This window comes from Dama dama, chromosome 10, assembly GCF_033118175.1.
Source record: "Dama dama isolate Ldn47 chromosome 10, ASM3311817v1, whole genome shotgun sequence".
Lineage (NCBI taxonomy): Eukaryota > Metazoa > Chordata > Mammalia > Artiodactyla > Cervidae > Dama > Dama dama.
This window is the reverse complement of record NC_083690.1, coordinates 42,233,003-42,250,328: the sequence shown is the minus strand read 5'-3', so window position 1 is coordinate 42,250,328 and position 17,326 is coordinate 42,233,003. Positions and strand designations below refer to the sequence as shown.

Here is a 17,326-nt window from a genome sequence, read left to right as displayed (position 1 = left end):
TGAAATCTTTAAGTAGCACAGATAAGTTGAGTCCCCTCCTTGTTCCTCCCCAGTTCCTGTCTGGTGTCCCTTCTGGAGGGACCGTCACCTCACCCTGTTCGTTATGGAACGTCCTGCTGTTTTAAGGAGGTGAAAGTCACATAACGGGGGCTTAACCATCTACCATTTTAGCGTATCATTTCAGTGTTGTGTAACAGTCTAAATTTTGCTTTCATGTTCCTACAGAAACATGGAGTATGTTTTTGTCTTTGCTTCCAATAGGTGATTTTGCAAGTTGTTTCATTTTAAATGGTAATTGCCATGAACTTAGATTCTTTTTGATGCCTAATGTTGCATTATGGTTGTATCAAAATTTGTTAAGTTGGTGTGGAGGTGGACATTCAGGCTTTGCTATTTGTACACTTCTACAAACTGTGTTTTCTTTGGGTGTACATGAGTTCGTTCACAAGTCTTCAGGGTAGGCAGGCCCAAAGCAGCACAGCTGTGTCACACGCCACACGTCCTGCCTGAGCTGTGCAGTTTCTGAGTCTGAAACCTTCTGATTTAGGCTGAGTGCATTGTAGAAAAAATGTGATTTTTTGGGCTACATAAAAAAGACCTTAAAAGCCTTGCACATACTTTCCTTGGACATTGAACAGTGCTGAACAGAGCAGGATGCTAAGACTTGCGCTCATGAGCAGACTCAGTTCTGCCGTGAGGATCGGCATCTGTGTGAGAAGCCTGTGGTGTTGGAGACGTGGAGATCGGCTCTGCCAGGACTTGCTCCTGTGTGTCTGCTGCCCCTCGGGCCTGCCTGGCCCCCTGGCTGACCCCATAGGAGGACTCAGGGAGCTGGAATCTGAAAACACAGGCTTCTGTGTTCTTTCTCTTCCCTAAGGTGACACACCTGTCCTCCAGTAGAAGGTGTAAACCTAGGAAAGAAGGATAGATGAATGAATGAAAAGTCATTCCTTTGAAAATTTATCAGTTGTCTCAGTTGCTTTGAACAGAACTTCGTTTCTTGAACCAGGCCTAGTCTTTAGAGAAGGAAGGACAGAACGTCTGCTGCTTCTGGGAGAGGGGTGGGCGACTTCAGGGTTGGAGAGCTGTGACCCCGAGCAGCTGAGGTTGAAGTGGACGGCGTGGCACGGCTTCTGTGAAGCAGCTGAAATGCTGCTGTCCGGCTTTGAGGAGGAGCAGCTCTGAGCCTGTAGAAACCACCATCAGCAGTTAAATATACTTAAAAATTGTTCCAGCTGGCAGCTTGTGAATCATTATCATCACCGCTGAAAGCAGGTGATGTATAGTGTCAGTTTAGATAGATTGTTCCTGTTGACCTCCCAGCAGACTGACCAGGACTGCTCTCCTGCGTGGCCAGCTGGGGGTCCCATTCATGTTCTGTTGCTAAGTAGGAGTCTGTATTTTTGTTCTCTTAAATGTTGCCAACCGATGAATGAAAAATGGATTTTGGTGTTTGTGTCAGTGAGACAGGCCATGGATTCAGGCCTCCTTAACTTTTTTCTGTTCTTACCAACCTCTGCGTGAAGTACACACCGTGGTGTCGCACGCAGAGGACTGTGAGTGGAGGCACACAGAGTGGGCCTGACGGGTTTCTGGTCCCAGTTTTGGTTTCTTTGGTTCAGATCTCCATTTCACAAGGAGCCTGCTGTTTCACTCAGGCCATGTGGGGAGAGGGTTGGAGCTCTGACCTTATTTCTTCTAAACCACTCGCACTCAGATCCCTCCAGTCCCCTTGGCTTCACGCGTGTGCCCTGACTTCACAGAGCTGAGTGGGGATGAATGGATGGGGCCGCGTCTCTCTGCTTCCGGTGGCCCAGGCTGGCGGCCCCGTCTCCAGGCCGTCCTGTGGTTGTCACAGGGCAGGCACGAGCCTCGTTCTTCAGCTGCCACTCAGTGAAGAAACTCTGTTAGTCATGGAAATTTCTAGCCACTGTGACGTGTAGACACAGCCCTGGGTGTTGCAGGTTACAGGGGTGGCACTGTCTGTCCTGACATGCTGGCTGCTGTGGAAAGGGAGCCACGGGCGGGCAGGCACCCTTGACCAGGCTCACCGTAGCTTCCAGAGCCTCAGTGTCTGTGTCGGGGTCTCTGTCCCCGGCTGCACGAGCTGCCAGAGCGCCTCTGAGGGGGCTGCTCCTCTCTGAGGGTCTTCTTGTGGCTGGGAGCACAGTGGGCTTGCTGGGCCAGAGGTCGGGGCAGAGGCCGTTTGCCAGTTCCTGAAGGCGGTGGTGTGTTGTGAAGTGTTGGGCCTGGTGTTCTCAGAGCCCGTGTTCACCACAGCTGGCCGTGGAGAGACGCGTGTGGCGCTGCCAGTGCCCTCAGGGCAGCTGCTTTGTGGCTCTGCCGAGCAGGGGCCCACTTAAAAGTGGGTTCCCGGGAATGCCCTGGCTGTCCAGTGGTTAAGACTGCGAGTTTTCACTGCCCAGGTTGAGTTCCTGGTTGGGGAACTAAGATCCCACAAGCTGCATGACACGGCCAAAAAAAAAGGTGGGTCCCGCCTTAGCTGAAGTGCGTCACCCCGCCTTGCCGGAAGAGTAACTGCTCACGGTCTCTCAGCAGGCCGCGCAGCCCGCCGTGGGGATGGCACCTGGTCGCTGGCCGCGCACACCTCGGCATCCTGTGCCTCGTTCTTAGTGCAGCTTTTCCAAGTGGTTTTAATGAAGCTCAATTATGAATCAGAAAAGTACAAATTGAAAAGTTGTGAATCAAAAGATCGTGAATCAAAAAGCTATGAGTCAGAAAGCCATGAATCAAAAGGTATTTAAATAATTTTTTTCTCCTTTTTCCACCAAATCAAGCGCTTTCAAGGTGGAGAAAACACTCTTCCCCATGCAACGCTTAGCTCATGCCCTGCCTTTGACCTGTGCGGCCTTTCTCTGTCTCTCTCTCTCTCTCTGTCTCTCTCTATTGCTTGCAGCCTTGCTCTGCACCTCTCTCTCTCTGCAGTTCTGGACGTTTCCTGGACGTCAATCATCATTTAAACAGTAAATAAAAAGTTAACACGCTCCTCTTTTTATTCTTATGACCTTTTTAAAGTAAAAAAAATTATTTGAATGGCATTTACAATGATGTTTCAAAAGTGACTGAAGCAGGCCCACCTTGTGTGATTGCGGGCGTGTCCCGGCAGGCGGCCCCCCGCCCCTCTGCGCCCTGCGGAGCCCCATTCCGGCTCAGCCCCTGTCACCTCTGTTGCAGCTCATTCCCGTCACTGTGGGAGGATGGACGCGAGAGCGCCCCTCGCCGAGGATGGCCACCTCCGTGCAAACGGGGCGTCGCTGTGTAAGTATGGCGGGCCATGCGGGCCCATGGCCCTCAGGCCGGGAGCCGGCAGCACCAGCAGCGCTGGCTGGGAGTTTGCGTGAATTGAGTTTCCTGGTTGTTTCAAACTGCCGTTGCTGCGCACCATTGAGATTGACAGGGTGTGTTTGTCCATCTGTCCGATTAACTGCTTGTCCCACCCCTGCAGGCGACGACTGTAAGGGGAGGAAGCGCCTGGAAACGCACGTCACCACCCACTCGCAGCTCTCGCGGCCAGGAGGGCTGGCAGGGACCCTGGGGCTCGCCTTGTCCCGCGCAGGTCGTCCGGCGCTTTTGTCTTGGTTCTGTCGTGTTTTCACAAATGCTCCTTGTTTACTGTTTCTTTGTGCTTGAAATTCAAGGGCTTAGTAAAACTGACAGGAAAGTAGTAACTTTGGTTTAAAATACGGAGACTATCATTCTTGAAAAGCTTCTCTGCAAGTGTATCTAGTGTAAATGAAGTGTGTGGAGAGGAGCACATTTGAGGCGAACTGAGTGGTTTTGTCTCTCATTGTTAATTAATAAATATAAAGCTATAGATTAAAAAGAAAAAAAGATAAGCCTCTAACACCATGTGTCTTTACACATCAGCTGAGTTGGAATTACTTAACATTTTCAGGAGTCAACACACACATGCTGTGTGAGTGTTTAACTTCCAGTGGTTACTCTTAAAAAATGAGAACAGGTGATTTCACAAGCAGTTTTCTGCCTTATATAATGTGTGATATTTGGGATCAAGTTTGTTGTGTTTTATTCTGTCATCCAGTGGGGCTGCCAGTTGGGATTCCAAGATATTTTCCACCAGTTTTCACCAGTGTGGGAAGATTTTCATTCTGGTGTCTGAGTGACCATTGTCTCGCCCAGAGCCTGTTAACTGCTGGCGAGTGTTACATTTACTTCCTTTATGTGATTGCGGTGTCTTTCTGGTACACGTTCTGCCCGCCGCCGCTGCACCTGCATGCAGGGCAGCTGCCAGCCAGCCCCCCATGGGTTCATGAGAAACCTCTGCATTTTATGTCCTACGTGTCCGTAGGCAGAAGTGAATGAAAACTGTTGCGACCCAGAGCAGGGTTTTCATGAGTTAGTGTCAGCGTCTTGCTTGGACGTAAACGAGCCGTGGCTGTTCCTGCAGGGAGGCCGTGGGCTCTGATGGGACGGGTGCGGGTGTGGTGCACACTGGTGCTGGCCGGCTCTGCCCGCGAGCGGGGCTGGGGTCTGAAGGCGCCCCTCCTCCACGTCCTCCGGCACAGGTCACCTCTCGGGGCAGGCGCTGCGCAGGGCCGGAGCCGCAGGATGGCGTGGGTCCCGGATGCTGCTGTCGGCGCTGTGCTTGGCCGCGGCCGCCCCAGGTGCTTGTCTTGGCCTTCCGTGTTAGCGCTCCTTGGCTTTTGGCGGCTAAGCACCTGCAGTAGACTGGTTACCTAACCAAGTAAACATTTCGTTTTCGCTTTCCGTGCCTTTATTCTTCGTGTAGCGTGCTCTGCCCTTTGTTAGAAATACTCTTTAATAGCATCCTGTGCTTTTAGCTGCATGGGCTTTCTTTGTTTCTCGGTGTGTGGGGTTCTGTGTAAGTCTAGCTGCTTAATTTCGCTGTAGTTGGGAGTGCATGGACTTAGGTTTTCCCTTTTGTATCTTGTCTTGTGTGTGACATGTTGCTTTGTGGCTTATTTATGTTCCTGTTTGAGTTATGGGTATTCCTGCTGTGATGACTAAGCATCATCCTATATACTTCATCCCTAACTTCATCTTGATATACTTTCAAGTGTCTGTTAACACATTTCCTGTGCTTCTGTCCCACCCTCACAAAGCTGTCCATTAGGGATTTGCTCTTCCTGAAGACACCCCCGCAAGACCTTTGGCGTTTTCTCTTCTAGGGAAGGCGGCGTCTGGAGTGTTCTGGTGGCTTGGGATTGGATGGTACCAGCTTGTTACTTTGATCTCTTGGCTGAATGTGTTTCTTCTTACAAGGTAAGGGGACCGATACCATGTCAGCTGGGTGTTTTAAAGAGCTGGTTTTATGCTGATTTCATGATCTCGTTTGATTTAACCATTTTATATTTTGCAAAGTGCTTTCATATTCTTACGTAATTTTTCAAACCAGTCCTGTGCAAAGGGAAAGGCAGGTGTCATCAAGGAAACTGGGGTGCAGAGGTTCAGCAAGGCGTCCTGGATCACACCGCTGGGAGGGTGCTCAGGACGGGGCCCGGCCCCTGGCTCCCTCCTGGTGCCCTCGCCCTGGCGCCAGGCTGCCTCCCTGGGTCAGCGCCTGCAGTCCCTGAGTGCCCTGCTGTGCACCCAGCCCAGCGTGTTGACAGTTATTGACCTGTTGCCTTGTTCACATGGGCCCTGAGGACAGCCCTGCATGGGCAGGTTCTCTTGTAGGCATCTACTGACCTTGTGCGTAAAGCTAGCTGCATCTCTTGGCCTGTGGACTTTCAGTTTAAAATGAGGGCGGGGGGTGTGTTTTGTATAAAATTACCTAGCAAGGTCAGGTATGTTGGTGAGCCCTGCTTTTCGCTTTTCCCAAGTTACTTCTTTTTGTTCCTAGGTGCCTTCGAAATATTTGCAAGTTTTTAATCTTGCTCATTCCATTATTACTTTTACTAGGTAAGTACAATTTTACTTTGTTACCTTACATGACTAGTATGTACACTGGCATATGTGTGTGAATTAGTGAAAAAACAGAGCACTTAAATATCTGTCATTTGAAGAGCAGTGTCTGCACATGTGTATACAGGTGCTTTTTCTCTCCTTTGAGGTGCAGGTGTTTCATTATGGGGCCAGGGTGACGTCTTTTCGCTCCTGCCTGTGTTAAACTGGACACAAAGCCACAGAGTGCAGAGAGTGGATGACCCCAGGACCACGCTCACACCCGCTGCCTCCCACCCCAACCAGCCTCTGCAGGTAATCAGTCAGGAGACGCACTTTCCTGGCATTGCCAGTCTGTTCTCCCAAGTGAGTTTCTGCATTCCTTGTAAACTCCAGGGCAGTTCAGCTGGGCTCCTTAACCTGTTCTGAAACAGTTCGAGTAATGCATACAGGCACACCTCAAGTACTGTGGATTTTGCTCCAGGATTACACAGATTTTTTGGTTTCCTGGTTCATATGAAAGTTATGTTTACCTTATGGTACTTTAAGTGTATATAATAGCATTACATCTAAAAAAATAATGTACAGACCTTAATTGAAAATACTTCACTGTTAGCAAATACTAACCATCATCTAAGCCTTTAATGAGTCATATAATGTTTTTGCTGGTGGAGGGTTTGAAATACTTTGAAAATTACCCAAGTGTGATGCAGCACAGGCTCCTCTGTGCAGTTAGGAAGGTGCATGGACAGACCTTCGCTTGTGAAAACGCAGTGCCTGTGAAGTTCAGTGAAGTTCTGTGTTTCAATTCATCTCATCATTCAGTTCATTTTCAGTTAAAGAGCTTTTATTACTTTGGAAAATGTAGAAAGCATAAAGCAAAAAATAAAAACCACCCACAGGCTGCCATGTAAAGGAACTCACTACTGAGGAACGTCTTTCTGTCTTTTCCTTTGGGCTGTGTGAGCTGTAGTTGACGTTCTCCTGTAGTGCGCTGCTTTGCTGTCTGGACTTGTCCTATCTTTTTGTCGCCTTTGGAACCTCTTACTCTCCAGGTTGGTGATGAGGCCTTCCACTGGCGTCGGATGAGTGAGGTGGAGAGGCAGGTGGCCATGTTGTCTGGACAGTGTCACAGTCATGATGAGAAGCTTGGACAGCTGGCGGCTTTGCTCCAGAAGCTGCAAGCTCGGGTGGACCGGGCGGACGGCAGCAGTGAGGGGGGGTCACCCCCGGTGAGGAGTGTGGGGCGGGGGGCAGCATCTCAAGGGGGCTGGTGCTGGCGGGGTCCCGGGCTCCACGGTGACACCAGGGAGTTCTCAGGCATGGAGCAGGAGGGCCCTGTGGTGGGGTGCTGCGGGGAGGGCATTGGCCGGCGCTCGGGTGCTCTGGACACTCCCGAGGAGAAGCCCCATCTGAGGACAGGGTGGGGCAGGCAGAGGGGCCTGTGGGTGTCTCCCAGGAGGGAAGGCAGGCTGCAGCTGGACACGTGGCTGTCCCTGGCCTGCATTTTATTTCGTGAGTGGATCGAACACAATTGCATGAAATCTTACTGTCGCTGAACTGAAAATTTGCTCAAATCTGTTATTTCAAATATCTCAAGATCATGAGATAGTTAAGAGCAGCTACTAGTCCTTATGGAGCCATGAGCTTATATATATTTATATATATATATATATGTTTCATGTCTCATCTGTTTGGTTCTCAAAGAAAGGATTGTCAGTCCATTTTCCTCAGAACCACCGTAGGGCAGGTTTCAGACGTCTGAACTTAGACCCAGAGAGGATGTCCTCCCTGCGGGGTGCTGTGGAGGAACGGCATGGCCTGGCTGACAGGTTTGGGCTTATTTGCTGCTTAATTTTCTCTGCCATTTTTCATTCATTTTCCCTTTCAAGACCAACTATGTGACACTTCACCAAGAGCATGAATTGCGCATCTCCAGCCTGGAAGATGTACTTGGAGAACTAACAGAAAGATCTGAGGTATTCATACACTTGACCTTTCACTTTTAGCCCCCGCAGTGCGGTTTGCTTGACAAAAGTCAGCATCAGCAGTGGCTGTGTTCACATCCCCAGCCTCTCTGAAGGTGCTGCTCTAGGGCGTTTGCTGTCGTCCTTCATGAGACTAAAAAGCAGTATTTCTGACTGCCCCCTTTTTCCTGGGTGGTTCCAGTGTTGCTTTAGTGCTTCCCACGTGTGTCCAGCTCACGGGCTCCCATCTGTCTTTTCGAGGGGAAGGGTCTGAGCCAGGTGTGGGGTGGGGACGGCTCTACTCGCTGCCTCCTGCCTCCACGGGGGACGGTGTCTGTGGACCGGGGGGAGAAGGAGCAGCGCTCTGACCTGTCTGCAGAGGATTTTCTGGGGGAAAGTCTGGCCTCGTCAGGTGTCGCGGAGGCGGGGCGGGGGAGCTGCTGCTTCAGGGGAGACCGTAGTCCTCGGGGTGGGGCTGGCCGCAGACGGCATCCGAGGCGGCGGTTTGCGTTGCTCGTCCATTGGGAGTGTCCGCGGCCGTCCCACGCTCGTGTTCTGCCACCACGGAGCGGGGCCTCTGTCCAGCTGTGCCTGCACGGCTGTGAGCAAACCGTGTTAACGAGGCACAGCATCGTGTGCAAGCCTGCTCCTCCGCGCCCTGCCACGCTTAGGACACTTGGTGGGGCTGGCGGAGTCTGGCTTCATGGCCTGGGTACTGGTTATAGGAGCTGCTTGCTTAGTTTGAAAATCTGTCAAGCTGCTCCCAGGTGAACTGTGTGCCTCGCTGAATGGACACTATGTGTCTTTTAAAGTCTGTTGTGAAAAGTAAAGTAAACATCCCTCACCTGCCTACCAGCAGCCTGGGCTGGGCTTTAAATTAAGGGGGAGAATCCCAGATAAATGTGTATTTGTTTCTATTTACATGTATGTAGTCATGTATGTGACTTCCGGGAAAGTTGGTGCATAACATGTGTATTTAAACATTGTTTCTCAATCATTTTAGGCCATCCAGAAGGAGCTAGAGCAGGCCAGGCTAAGAACAGTCAGGTAGGACGTTTCACACAATTCCTCTCCCGCCTTCTGGCCTCCTCGGTGTCCCTTGGGCCGCACCGTCTCAGCACAGGAGTGGTGGGCTCCTGTGTCAGCTCCAGCCGCTGTCTTCCTGGGAGGCTCTCAGGGCACCTGAGGATGGAGGAGGCTGGGGGAGGCTTGTTGCCATCCACCTCCACGCCGCACCAAAGATGCGGGGCCCGTGTGCTCTGGGGAGCCTCCCTCCCTGGTCGCGGCTTGGAGGGCCACCCCGGGGTAAGGAGCGGCTGCGGGCTCACGGCCGGGTGCGGTGGGCCTCCTGCCGGGTCCTCTGCTCGCCCTGGGGCACCGCAGTGCGGCAGCCCCTCGAGGAGACCTGCCTTCCGAGCCGGCGTGGCTGTAGCACGGCTGGGCCTCCTCTGAGCCCTGGCCCTCAGCAGTTCTGTGGGTGCCATGTTTGGTCATCACACCCTGCTTGCTCCTTCTCCGCACGTTTTCCCGATGCCCTCAGCCACGTGGCGCTTCCCTTGTCTGTGAGCCTCAGAGCTGCCGTCTTTTTCACACACTTGGTTTTGTCACCCGGGCTCTCCTGGCCCTTGTTACCCTTCTGTTACTCCAGTAACTCACTTGGGAGAGAACAAGTGGGGAGCTCTGACCTCCAGTCTTCCTGTCTCTGGCCCCAGTGTGTCTGTGGGTCCTGTGTCGTGTTTTTAGGCCTCAGGACGATGTGAGTGGCAGACCTCTTAACTCTCCTTCAGGGCCTTTATGTGTCAAAGCCCCTCTGACAGACCGTGCAGACCCTGCAGTGTTCACCCCCGAGGGCACTCTTGTGAGATTTGAACTGTTGGTATCTCCACAACTGTTCCTGCCTATAAACAACTATAAATATAACACTACCATTTCATAACATACAATGGCTGCATTAAAATAGGATTGTTAAAACCCTGAAGCCATATGTTTTTAGTTTAGTTTTTTCTTCCAGTAGCATGAAAAATTCATACTTGACTTTATGGTGATTACCAATAAACATAGTCTCATTTATGAGTTTATGAAGTCTCAGAATTTTAAGGAGATAGGTGTAGGTTTTACATATTAAATGGTGTTTAGGAGGTGCCCTCCCCCACCCAACAGAGGTGTAACCACTGCTGATGGCAGGTGTGTGTGGTGTGTGTGCGGGTGCGGACGTTGAGGTGGGAACAGTCTCTGGGCCCTTGACTTGAACCGTCCCTGTGCTGGGGGCAGGGGGGTGTTGCCAGCCACCCTGCCTGTAACGGGGCCTCTCCCCTGATGGCGCTGTTGTCCTTCCCCTGCAGCGGGGCTGGCGAGGAGCAGCGCTTGCTTGCCTTGGTTGGGCGTCTGGAGCAGGAGCTGGGGCACCTGAAAGCAGACTTGTCCAGCTGGCAGCATGGGCAAGCCAGCTGTGAGAAGGTGGAGGCCATCCATGAAAAGGTCAGTGCCTCAGTTTTTATGTTTTGTCATGGAAAATAAAAACACTGAGTTGGTGCCTTAATTTTTTTTAATTTCAGCTTTCTTTAAAAATTTTATTTTAACTTTATTTGAAGTTTCTTGAACATTTTAAATGAAATAATTAAAAATTCAGCTCCCCTCGAATTCCTTCCATTCCAGTGACACGAGGTGTGGGTGCTGGCCTATCTTTCCCTCCGAGGGCGCGCCTGTGTATGGGTTGGGGGGGCAGTTTGTCTGTCCCCAGAGCAGACGCACGTGCCTCACATCCGCGCGTCAGGACGTTGGCTCAGGGCCGCCCATCCTCACACAGAAGCAGAAGCCCCTACGCTTGGAGCTGCAGGCGGGGAGAGCTCTGACGCTGCAGAGACGCAGGCGCTGCCGAGCTGGGCAGGCAGGCGGGGGTGGGTAGGTCTGTGGTGCCGGGAGCCCTGAGGCTGAGAAACACCGATGAATACACAAACAACTGTAACTGTAACGGTGTACTGTTTCACAGCACACAACAGCTGCGTTAAAATAGGACTGTTACAGCCCTGAAGCCGTGTGTTTTTAGTCAGACGCTAGGTGCAGCCCAGCCTGGCAGGCGACCTGTCTCCCTGAGTGGGTGGCAGGTTGCGGGAACACCTGCTCCTCGATCCTCAGGTTGGTGGGGTGGTGACCGTCCCTGCAGGGGGCCTGGGGGACAGGGGCCTGCAGCCTCCTGGGGGAAGGCCCTGAGACGGCCATGGGCCACAGAGACTTTGTCTCAGAGACAAGCAGCCCCACTCTGGGGACTCGGGGGCAGAGGTGAAAGAGCCCACGCGGGGGCCGTGGACACGCGTGCAGAGTTGTGACGTTGGTGCTGAGGTGGCCTGAGGCGGGGCGGCGGCTGACATGCGTGGTGGAACATTCCAGAGCGCGCAGATGGGGAGGTCACTGGCTGGCGGCGTGACAGGAGCTGCGCTTTCCCGGGTGTCTGTGTATAAACCGCACCGAGACACTTCCTCCCTGCGCAAAGTCACATCTGCAATTGTGTATGGGATTGTTAGCTTCTCAGACTGAAATTGAAGCTGGGGCCCCGTCATCTCTGCACCTCACCTGGGGCAGGGCCCCCTCCAGCACCCAGAGCACCCAGACTTGCTCTCCTCTGTCCCTGCCCCTTGAATGTATCCCAGTATCTTTGGAGGGTTCTTAAGTTTTGTATGAAAGGAGAAACTTTGTCGCGTTTCTGCCGTGGGTTTTGATCAGCTGTGTGGTCCTTCCAGGGTGTGTAAGGGGACTGAATGGAGAGTTGGAAAGATTCATCTAAAATAGTACGTTCACATGACAGTCGCCAATGATGTTTCTAGGTGGATGTCCAAATCAGAGAGGCGCTCAGACTCATGTTCTCTGGAGATGAGCATGATGCTTCTGTCGACTGGCTGCTCCGGAAGCTGTCCGCTAAGTTTGTGAGCAAGGGTGATGTGCAGGTTTTGCTACGAGATTTAGAGCTGCAGATCCTGAGGAACATCACGCACCACATTTCTGTGACAAGAGAGATGCCGACCTCCGAAACTGTAGTGTCTGCTGTGAGCGGAGCAGGCATTTCGGGAATAACAGAAGCGGTGAGTAGACAAGGAACGTTTAAGTCACATGGTGATGAAACTGCCCATGTGGTTATTAAGCTGGCAGATGCTGATGTCCTGTTCTGACGATGGTTCCTTAAGGATGTCGCGATGGTGTAAAAAGTGCTTAGCTCCAGGTGGGTGTGGGGAAAGTAGGTTTCCTGTTGTCAGACTACTTCTTGGAAGTGTTACACTTCATACTTCATTAATCTTTTTGTCCCAAAGATTTTGTCTACCTGGTAGCCACATACCTTCTGGAATTACACAAAAATTTCCCACAGTGCAGTCCCAGTTACCATCTCTAATGCTAGCCCTTGCTTGTCCACTTTCTATGGCACCAGGGGTTCTGGCTCTGAGCCTTTTGTGCCGTGTTTGAACCCAGGTGTCTGGCTTTGGCCCCCTCGCCAGGGTCCCCGTGGTCACAAGCAGGACTCAAGTCTGGCATTGCTGAGATGCCCCACATAGAGCTCACTGAAAGTCTGTCTCTGTCACTAACACAAGTCTTGTCTCTGCTCCTGTGGGCGCCGCCTCTGCCCAGCAAGCACGGGTCATCGTGAACAATGCCCTGAAGCTGTACTCCCAGGACAAGACGGGCATGGTGGACTTCGCCCTGGAGTCTGGGGGTGAGTGCCCGACTCCTCAGCCAAGGGCAGGGGCGGGGACGTGGGCAAGTACGTGACAGCCTGACGGGGAGCGGTACTCCAGGTGCGCCCCTGCGGTCTGGTGGAGACACGCTGGCTCCCCAGAGCACGGCCTGAGGGGGAGCGGTACTCCAGGCGTGTCCCTGCGGTCTGGTGGAGATGCACTGGCTCCCCGGAGCGCGGGCTGTGGGTGCAGCTAGATGACAGGCCACAGCAGAACCCCAGAACTACTGATTATTCACTTACAGTCTTGTGTATTGTAAAGTGTGTGGGTTTTTTAAAGTATAGAAGTCCACTGACTAGAGCATTTTTCAGACTGTTTCTCAGGACAATAGTGCTCCCTGTCAGCCACGTGCAGGGCCCATTGGGGGCATCAGGGACACAACAGTGAATCGGACGGTCCTTGCCCCCCAGAACCTCCCCTCCAAGGGGGAGACAGATGACAGAACAATGGCCGTTACTGTGTCAGAAGCCACAGCTGGTGGGTAGAAAGGATGGGCACTGTTCCGGCTTCTCAAGGCGGCCAGTCGGAGGTGCTGCATGGCCGTGGCCCCGGGTGTGCTAGAAGAGCCAGCCTGTGGTTCAGCGAGGCAGCATGTCCATGGCCCTCTGTCGCCAGCCCTCGGTGACCTGCAGGACAGCACCTGGGATCACACATGGAGATGCGTGTGAAAACGGGAGGGACGTCACGTCAGTTCAGGGAGCATTTGGCACCAGATGCGTTGGAGAAAATCCCAGTTTTCTGAATGTTTAGGGTCTCTTGAAGGAAAGTAGGTTCTTGACACACGTCATTAACCATGTGAGGACCTGTGGGAGGGGTGAGGGCAGTTGGCAGGCTAAGGACGGGGCTGGGGGGGCCGCGGGCCTCCCCTCACTCACCCTCTCGGGGCTGCTGCTCCTGCCAGAGGCAGCCAGGTTCTTCCAGCATCGGAAAGCAGTGAGGTGCCCAGCTGCTCCTTGTGTGTCTTTTGTTTAGAATGACTGTTTCAGAATATTCAGTGATTTTAGTTTTGTGTTTTGAAATTCAGTGGTTTCTGAGGGAACTTGCACAACTCAGAGACAGCACATGATTTTTACCAGTTCGATGGGACCAGTAGTTGCCATGTTTTCTTAGAGGTGTAAGTCCTCACAGGTTGGTATGTCACTGATTCAGAATTCTCCTCATCCCCAGAAGGCTGAACTAAATGTTCTGTTACTGAGCAAAGCATTTATTGGCTCTTCCTAAGTGAAAAAACTGAGTCACTGTATGTATTTAAGGAGACACTTTTTTAGATGGAGAATAAGATATTTTAAAAAGAATTCAGAAGTTTGGACCTGCCGATCAGCTAGATCAAAATCACGTTATTTTCTTGTTTAAAATTCTGTCCCATGCGCGCCTCTCCTGTTTGGAGGTGAGAAGCCCCAAGAGGGGCCGGGGCTGCATCTGCCGGTGTCCCCGGGGTGGTGGTGTGCAGCCAGCTGAGGCACCACTAGTCCTAGCAGACAGACGGCTCGGGACTGCTTGGATTTATTAATCACACACTTGTTTCCTTTGTAGTTTACTTTAGTTGATGTTTTTTTCCGCGCCAACTTGTTTTGACACCAACATCCTATCCCATTTACTGCTGAGAGACAAATTGGACTTTATTTCTTTTAACACTTTTTATTATTATAATTATTGAGATATAATTCATATAACAGACTTCACCATTTTCAAGTGTATAGTTGGGTGGCTTTTAGCATACTTCTCCTGTTACAGCGGTCACCACTATCTACTTCAGGACATTTGTGTTTATTTCCAAAGAGAAGTCCTGTCCTGTTAGCAGACACTGCTCATTACCCCAGCAGTGAGTAGGCCTTCTGAGAACTCCCGATGCCTGGTTAGATTCATCGTTCTTTATTTTAAAATGAGAACAGGAGTTCACTCAGAGTCACCACCCTCATCGTGGCAGGTGGGGAGCCCAGTGTCTTGTTGGCATTAGGACTGTGTGTCCTAAAACATTTGTGAACTATGGACTCTGAATTTGGAAAAAGTAAAGTTAGGAATGGAGGGGCTTCCCTGGTGGTCCAGTGGTTAGAGACTCACCTCGCAATGTGGGGGACCCGGTGCGGCCCCTGGTCTGGGAGGGCCATGTGCTGCGGAGCAGCAAGGCCTGAGCTCTGGAGCCGGCACAGCACACCCAGGGGGCCAGGCGCGGCCGTGAGCCAACCTCCCCAGTGCTGCGTCTAGACCCCGTTAGCCACGTAAATAAATACTAAAAAAGTAAGACTGGAGCTGCTCTTCATGTAAGATTATTTACATGACTAGAAACGTGAGAAGTTTTAGAACATTACAGACAGATGTCTAAGGTGAGAGTGATGCTGCTTCCGAAACAGTAGGATGAGATGCTGAGTCGCGTCTCCGCTCTGCTACAGGGGGGAGCGTCTTGAGTACCCGCTGCTCCGAGACGTACGAGACCAAGACCGCACTCATCAGCCTGTTCGGCGTGCCGCTCTGGTACTTCTCCCAGTCGCCCCGCGTGGCCATCCAGGTGAGCAGGCGTCTGGGCTGCCGCATGCGTCCCGGCCTTGAGCAGTTGTGGTGCGTCTGTGACCGTTTGGGGGTGTGTGCGTTCCACTTCCACAAAGGTGCAGGCTGGAGCATGCAAGTCCTGAGTCCACGGTCCAGGATGTGCCTCGCGCAGCGGCCCCAGACCCAGGAGCAGAGTCGCGCACCTCTCCGTCCCTGCCATCCCTGCTCGCTCAGAGGCGATTTCTGACGCCTCTGCTGGCTCTCCTTGTTTCTGGACTCGGGGCAGGCGAGGCTGCCCGTGCCGTCCCGTGCTGGGCTTCACTGTCTCTCGGGGGTGTCCCCTACGACTCAGACCCAGGCCTGTGTGGGAGGGCACAGCCTGGCTTGCCCCTGGGGAGCCTGGCCTTTCTGCAGGCAGGAACGACCCTGCCGGGGACCCAGGGCCCCAGGCACAGGGTGGGCGGCTGGGGCACTTGGAGAGGCGGAGATGAACACAGGGATGGACTGGGGGTGGTCTTGGCCTCTGGACAGCAGGCCCCAGGCGAGGGCTGCAGGCTCCTCCGCCGCAGTACAAGCCCTCTCTCAGGGGAGTGTTCCGCCTCTGTCGTCTGGGGCTGTCCCCACACACAGGGCGTGAACGTGGGCGCTCTGTTCAGCCGGAGGGTGGCTGCGTGCATGGTCTGCTCCGTGATGCCGGGGCTGCGTCTCGCTGCTCTGAGCTTGGTGCGCGGGGTGTGCATCCCCAGCGCATACAGTGGGTTTTGTCTGGTGGGGATTACTGTCTGCTAGGTGAGAGATGGGCATAGGTATTGCTTAAATTGTGGTTTTCGCGTTGCTCTGGGAACGAGGAGTCTCCCTGTGTCTGAGGTGCTCGCAGCGCCGTGTGCCGCCTGTTCTCAGGCTTACCCACCGGGCGTCACCTCGCACTGTGTACGTGGCCCTTCAGGATGAAGTCACGGATGCCTTTCCTCACTTCCTGTTTTTGATCTTTCGTATGACCGTTTCTTACCAACAAAAATTCTATGGTTGGTTTTTTTCAATATTAACCAGTCTTTTCTCTCACTACTCCTGTTTTTTCGAGTGGTTAGGAGCTTGTTCAGCTTTTAAGTGTTAGTGTTTGCCTTTCCTCAGCCTGACATCTACCCAGGGAACTGCTGGGCGTTCAAAGGCTCCCAGGGGTATCTGGTGGTGAGGCTGTCAATGACGATCTGCCCGACCGCCTTCACCCTGGAGCACATACCGAAAGCGCTGTCGCCCACGGGCAGCATCACCAGCGCCCCCAAGGACTTCGCGGTTTTCGTGAGTGCACCCAAACCCTGAGACCCCTCCTCAGCCCTCAGGGACTCTTCCAGAGATGAGCCCCAAGAAGGCTGGGACGCGAGTATACTGCCAGCGTCGCCCCTCGCATCCTCCCCTCTGCCCGCTGACCTCTGAGTATCCAGAAAACATGAAGGGAGACGTTCCCAGACTTTTCCAGGGAGGGAGGCTGTGGGAGGACTTGCCTCTCGTCTGCTCAGCGTGGAGTCTGTTCTGATTCCGGTGTGAGGACATGGTGAGGGTGCTGGGAAAAGGACACCCAGATCCCAGCACCTCAGCAGTCACCATTAACACTGGCATTTTCCCATAACACACACAGCTGAGGGAACGCCCCGCCGTCCAACGGATAGGCGGTGCTTCCAGTGACAGGCCCAGGCCCCAGTTGGGAACTAAGATCCCACAAGCTGCGTAGCTTGGCAAAAGGAAGTGCACAGTTTGAGACAACACCATTCATAAAATTTCACTTCCTACCTTAAAAAAGCAAATTGACCCTAAGAATTTGTCCATGGCAGTGAACGTCACTGTACGCGTTTTAGCAGCATCTGACACCTGGATACACTGGAGCATCACCTCCTGCCACTGCGCACTGGGCCGCTTCCCCAGAGTGCCCCTTTCCATGTGCCAGGTTCCCCAAAGCTGCCTTCCCTCTTCAGTGGCTCCCCAGAAAGACACTCAGGCGGCTTGATGTTTCGGGGGTACGAGGGGCCTTTGATCCATCAGACCGCATGTGTTGTTAGTATGAGAGGCATTCCTCATCTCGTGGTTCCCTTTCTGAGTCTTTTTTTAAAATCCCCACTAACCTGATGGTTCTTATTTTAATCTTCATGACTGTGTATTGCACATGCATGTTTCCTCTTTTTGTAGAGTCTGGTTTGTTTCTATCCATGTATCTTTTGGTATCTTAGTTTCCTTATGAACATCTTAGTTTTCTAATGTAAAAACATTGAT

The 17,326-nt window shown here is 52.5% G+C and overlaps 1 protein-coding gene across 11 annotated transcripts in view; it reads left to right on the top strand.

Annotated features, from left to right (window-relative positions):
- The window catches only part of SUN1 (Sad1 and UNC84 domain containing 1), a 43,095-nt gene that overhangs the window by 22,836 nt on the left and 2,933 nt on the right, over nt 1-17,326 (top strand). For 3 of the 11 annotated variants that reach the window (XM_061153853.1, XM_061153847.1, XM_061153851.1), the window contains 15 exons: nt 2,557-2,757; nt 3,196-3,279; nt 3,467-3,577; nt 4,548-4,646; nt 5,172-5,265; nt 5,846-5,904; nt 6,056-6,201; nt 6,942-7,118; nt 7,779-7,865; nt 8,857-8,900; nt 10,196-10,331; nt 11,675-11,929; nt 12,468-12,552; nt 14,965-15,080; nt 16,193-16,360. In XM_061153853.1, coding sequence (XP_061009836.1) covers nt 2,557-2,757; nt 3,196-3,279; nt 3,467-3,577; nt 4,548-4,646; nt 5,172-5,265; nt 5,846-5,904; nt 6,056-6,201; nt 6,942-7,118; nt 7,779-7,865; nt 8,857-8,900; nt 10,196-10,331; nt 11,675-11,929; nt 12,468-12,552; nt 14,965-15,080; nt 16,193-16,360 — 1,862 coding nt within the window. The remainder of the gene's footprint in view (nt 1-2,556; nt 2,758-3,195; nt 3,280-3,466; nt 3,578-4,547; nt 4,647-5,171; nt 5,266-5,845; nt 5,905-6,055; nt 6,202-6,941; nt 7,119-7,778; nt 7,866-8,856; nt 8,901-10,195; nt 10,332-11,674; nt 11,930-12,467; nt 12,553-14,964; nt 15,081-16,192; nt 16,361-17,326) is intronic. The other 8 variants (XM_061153845.1, XM_061153846.1, XM_061153856.1 and 5 more) reach the window with 8 other exon arrangements.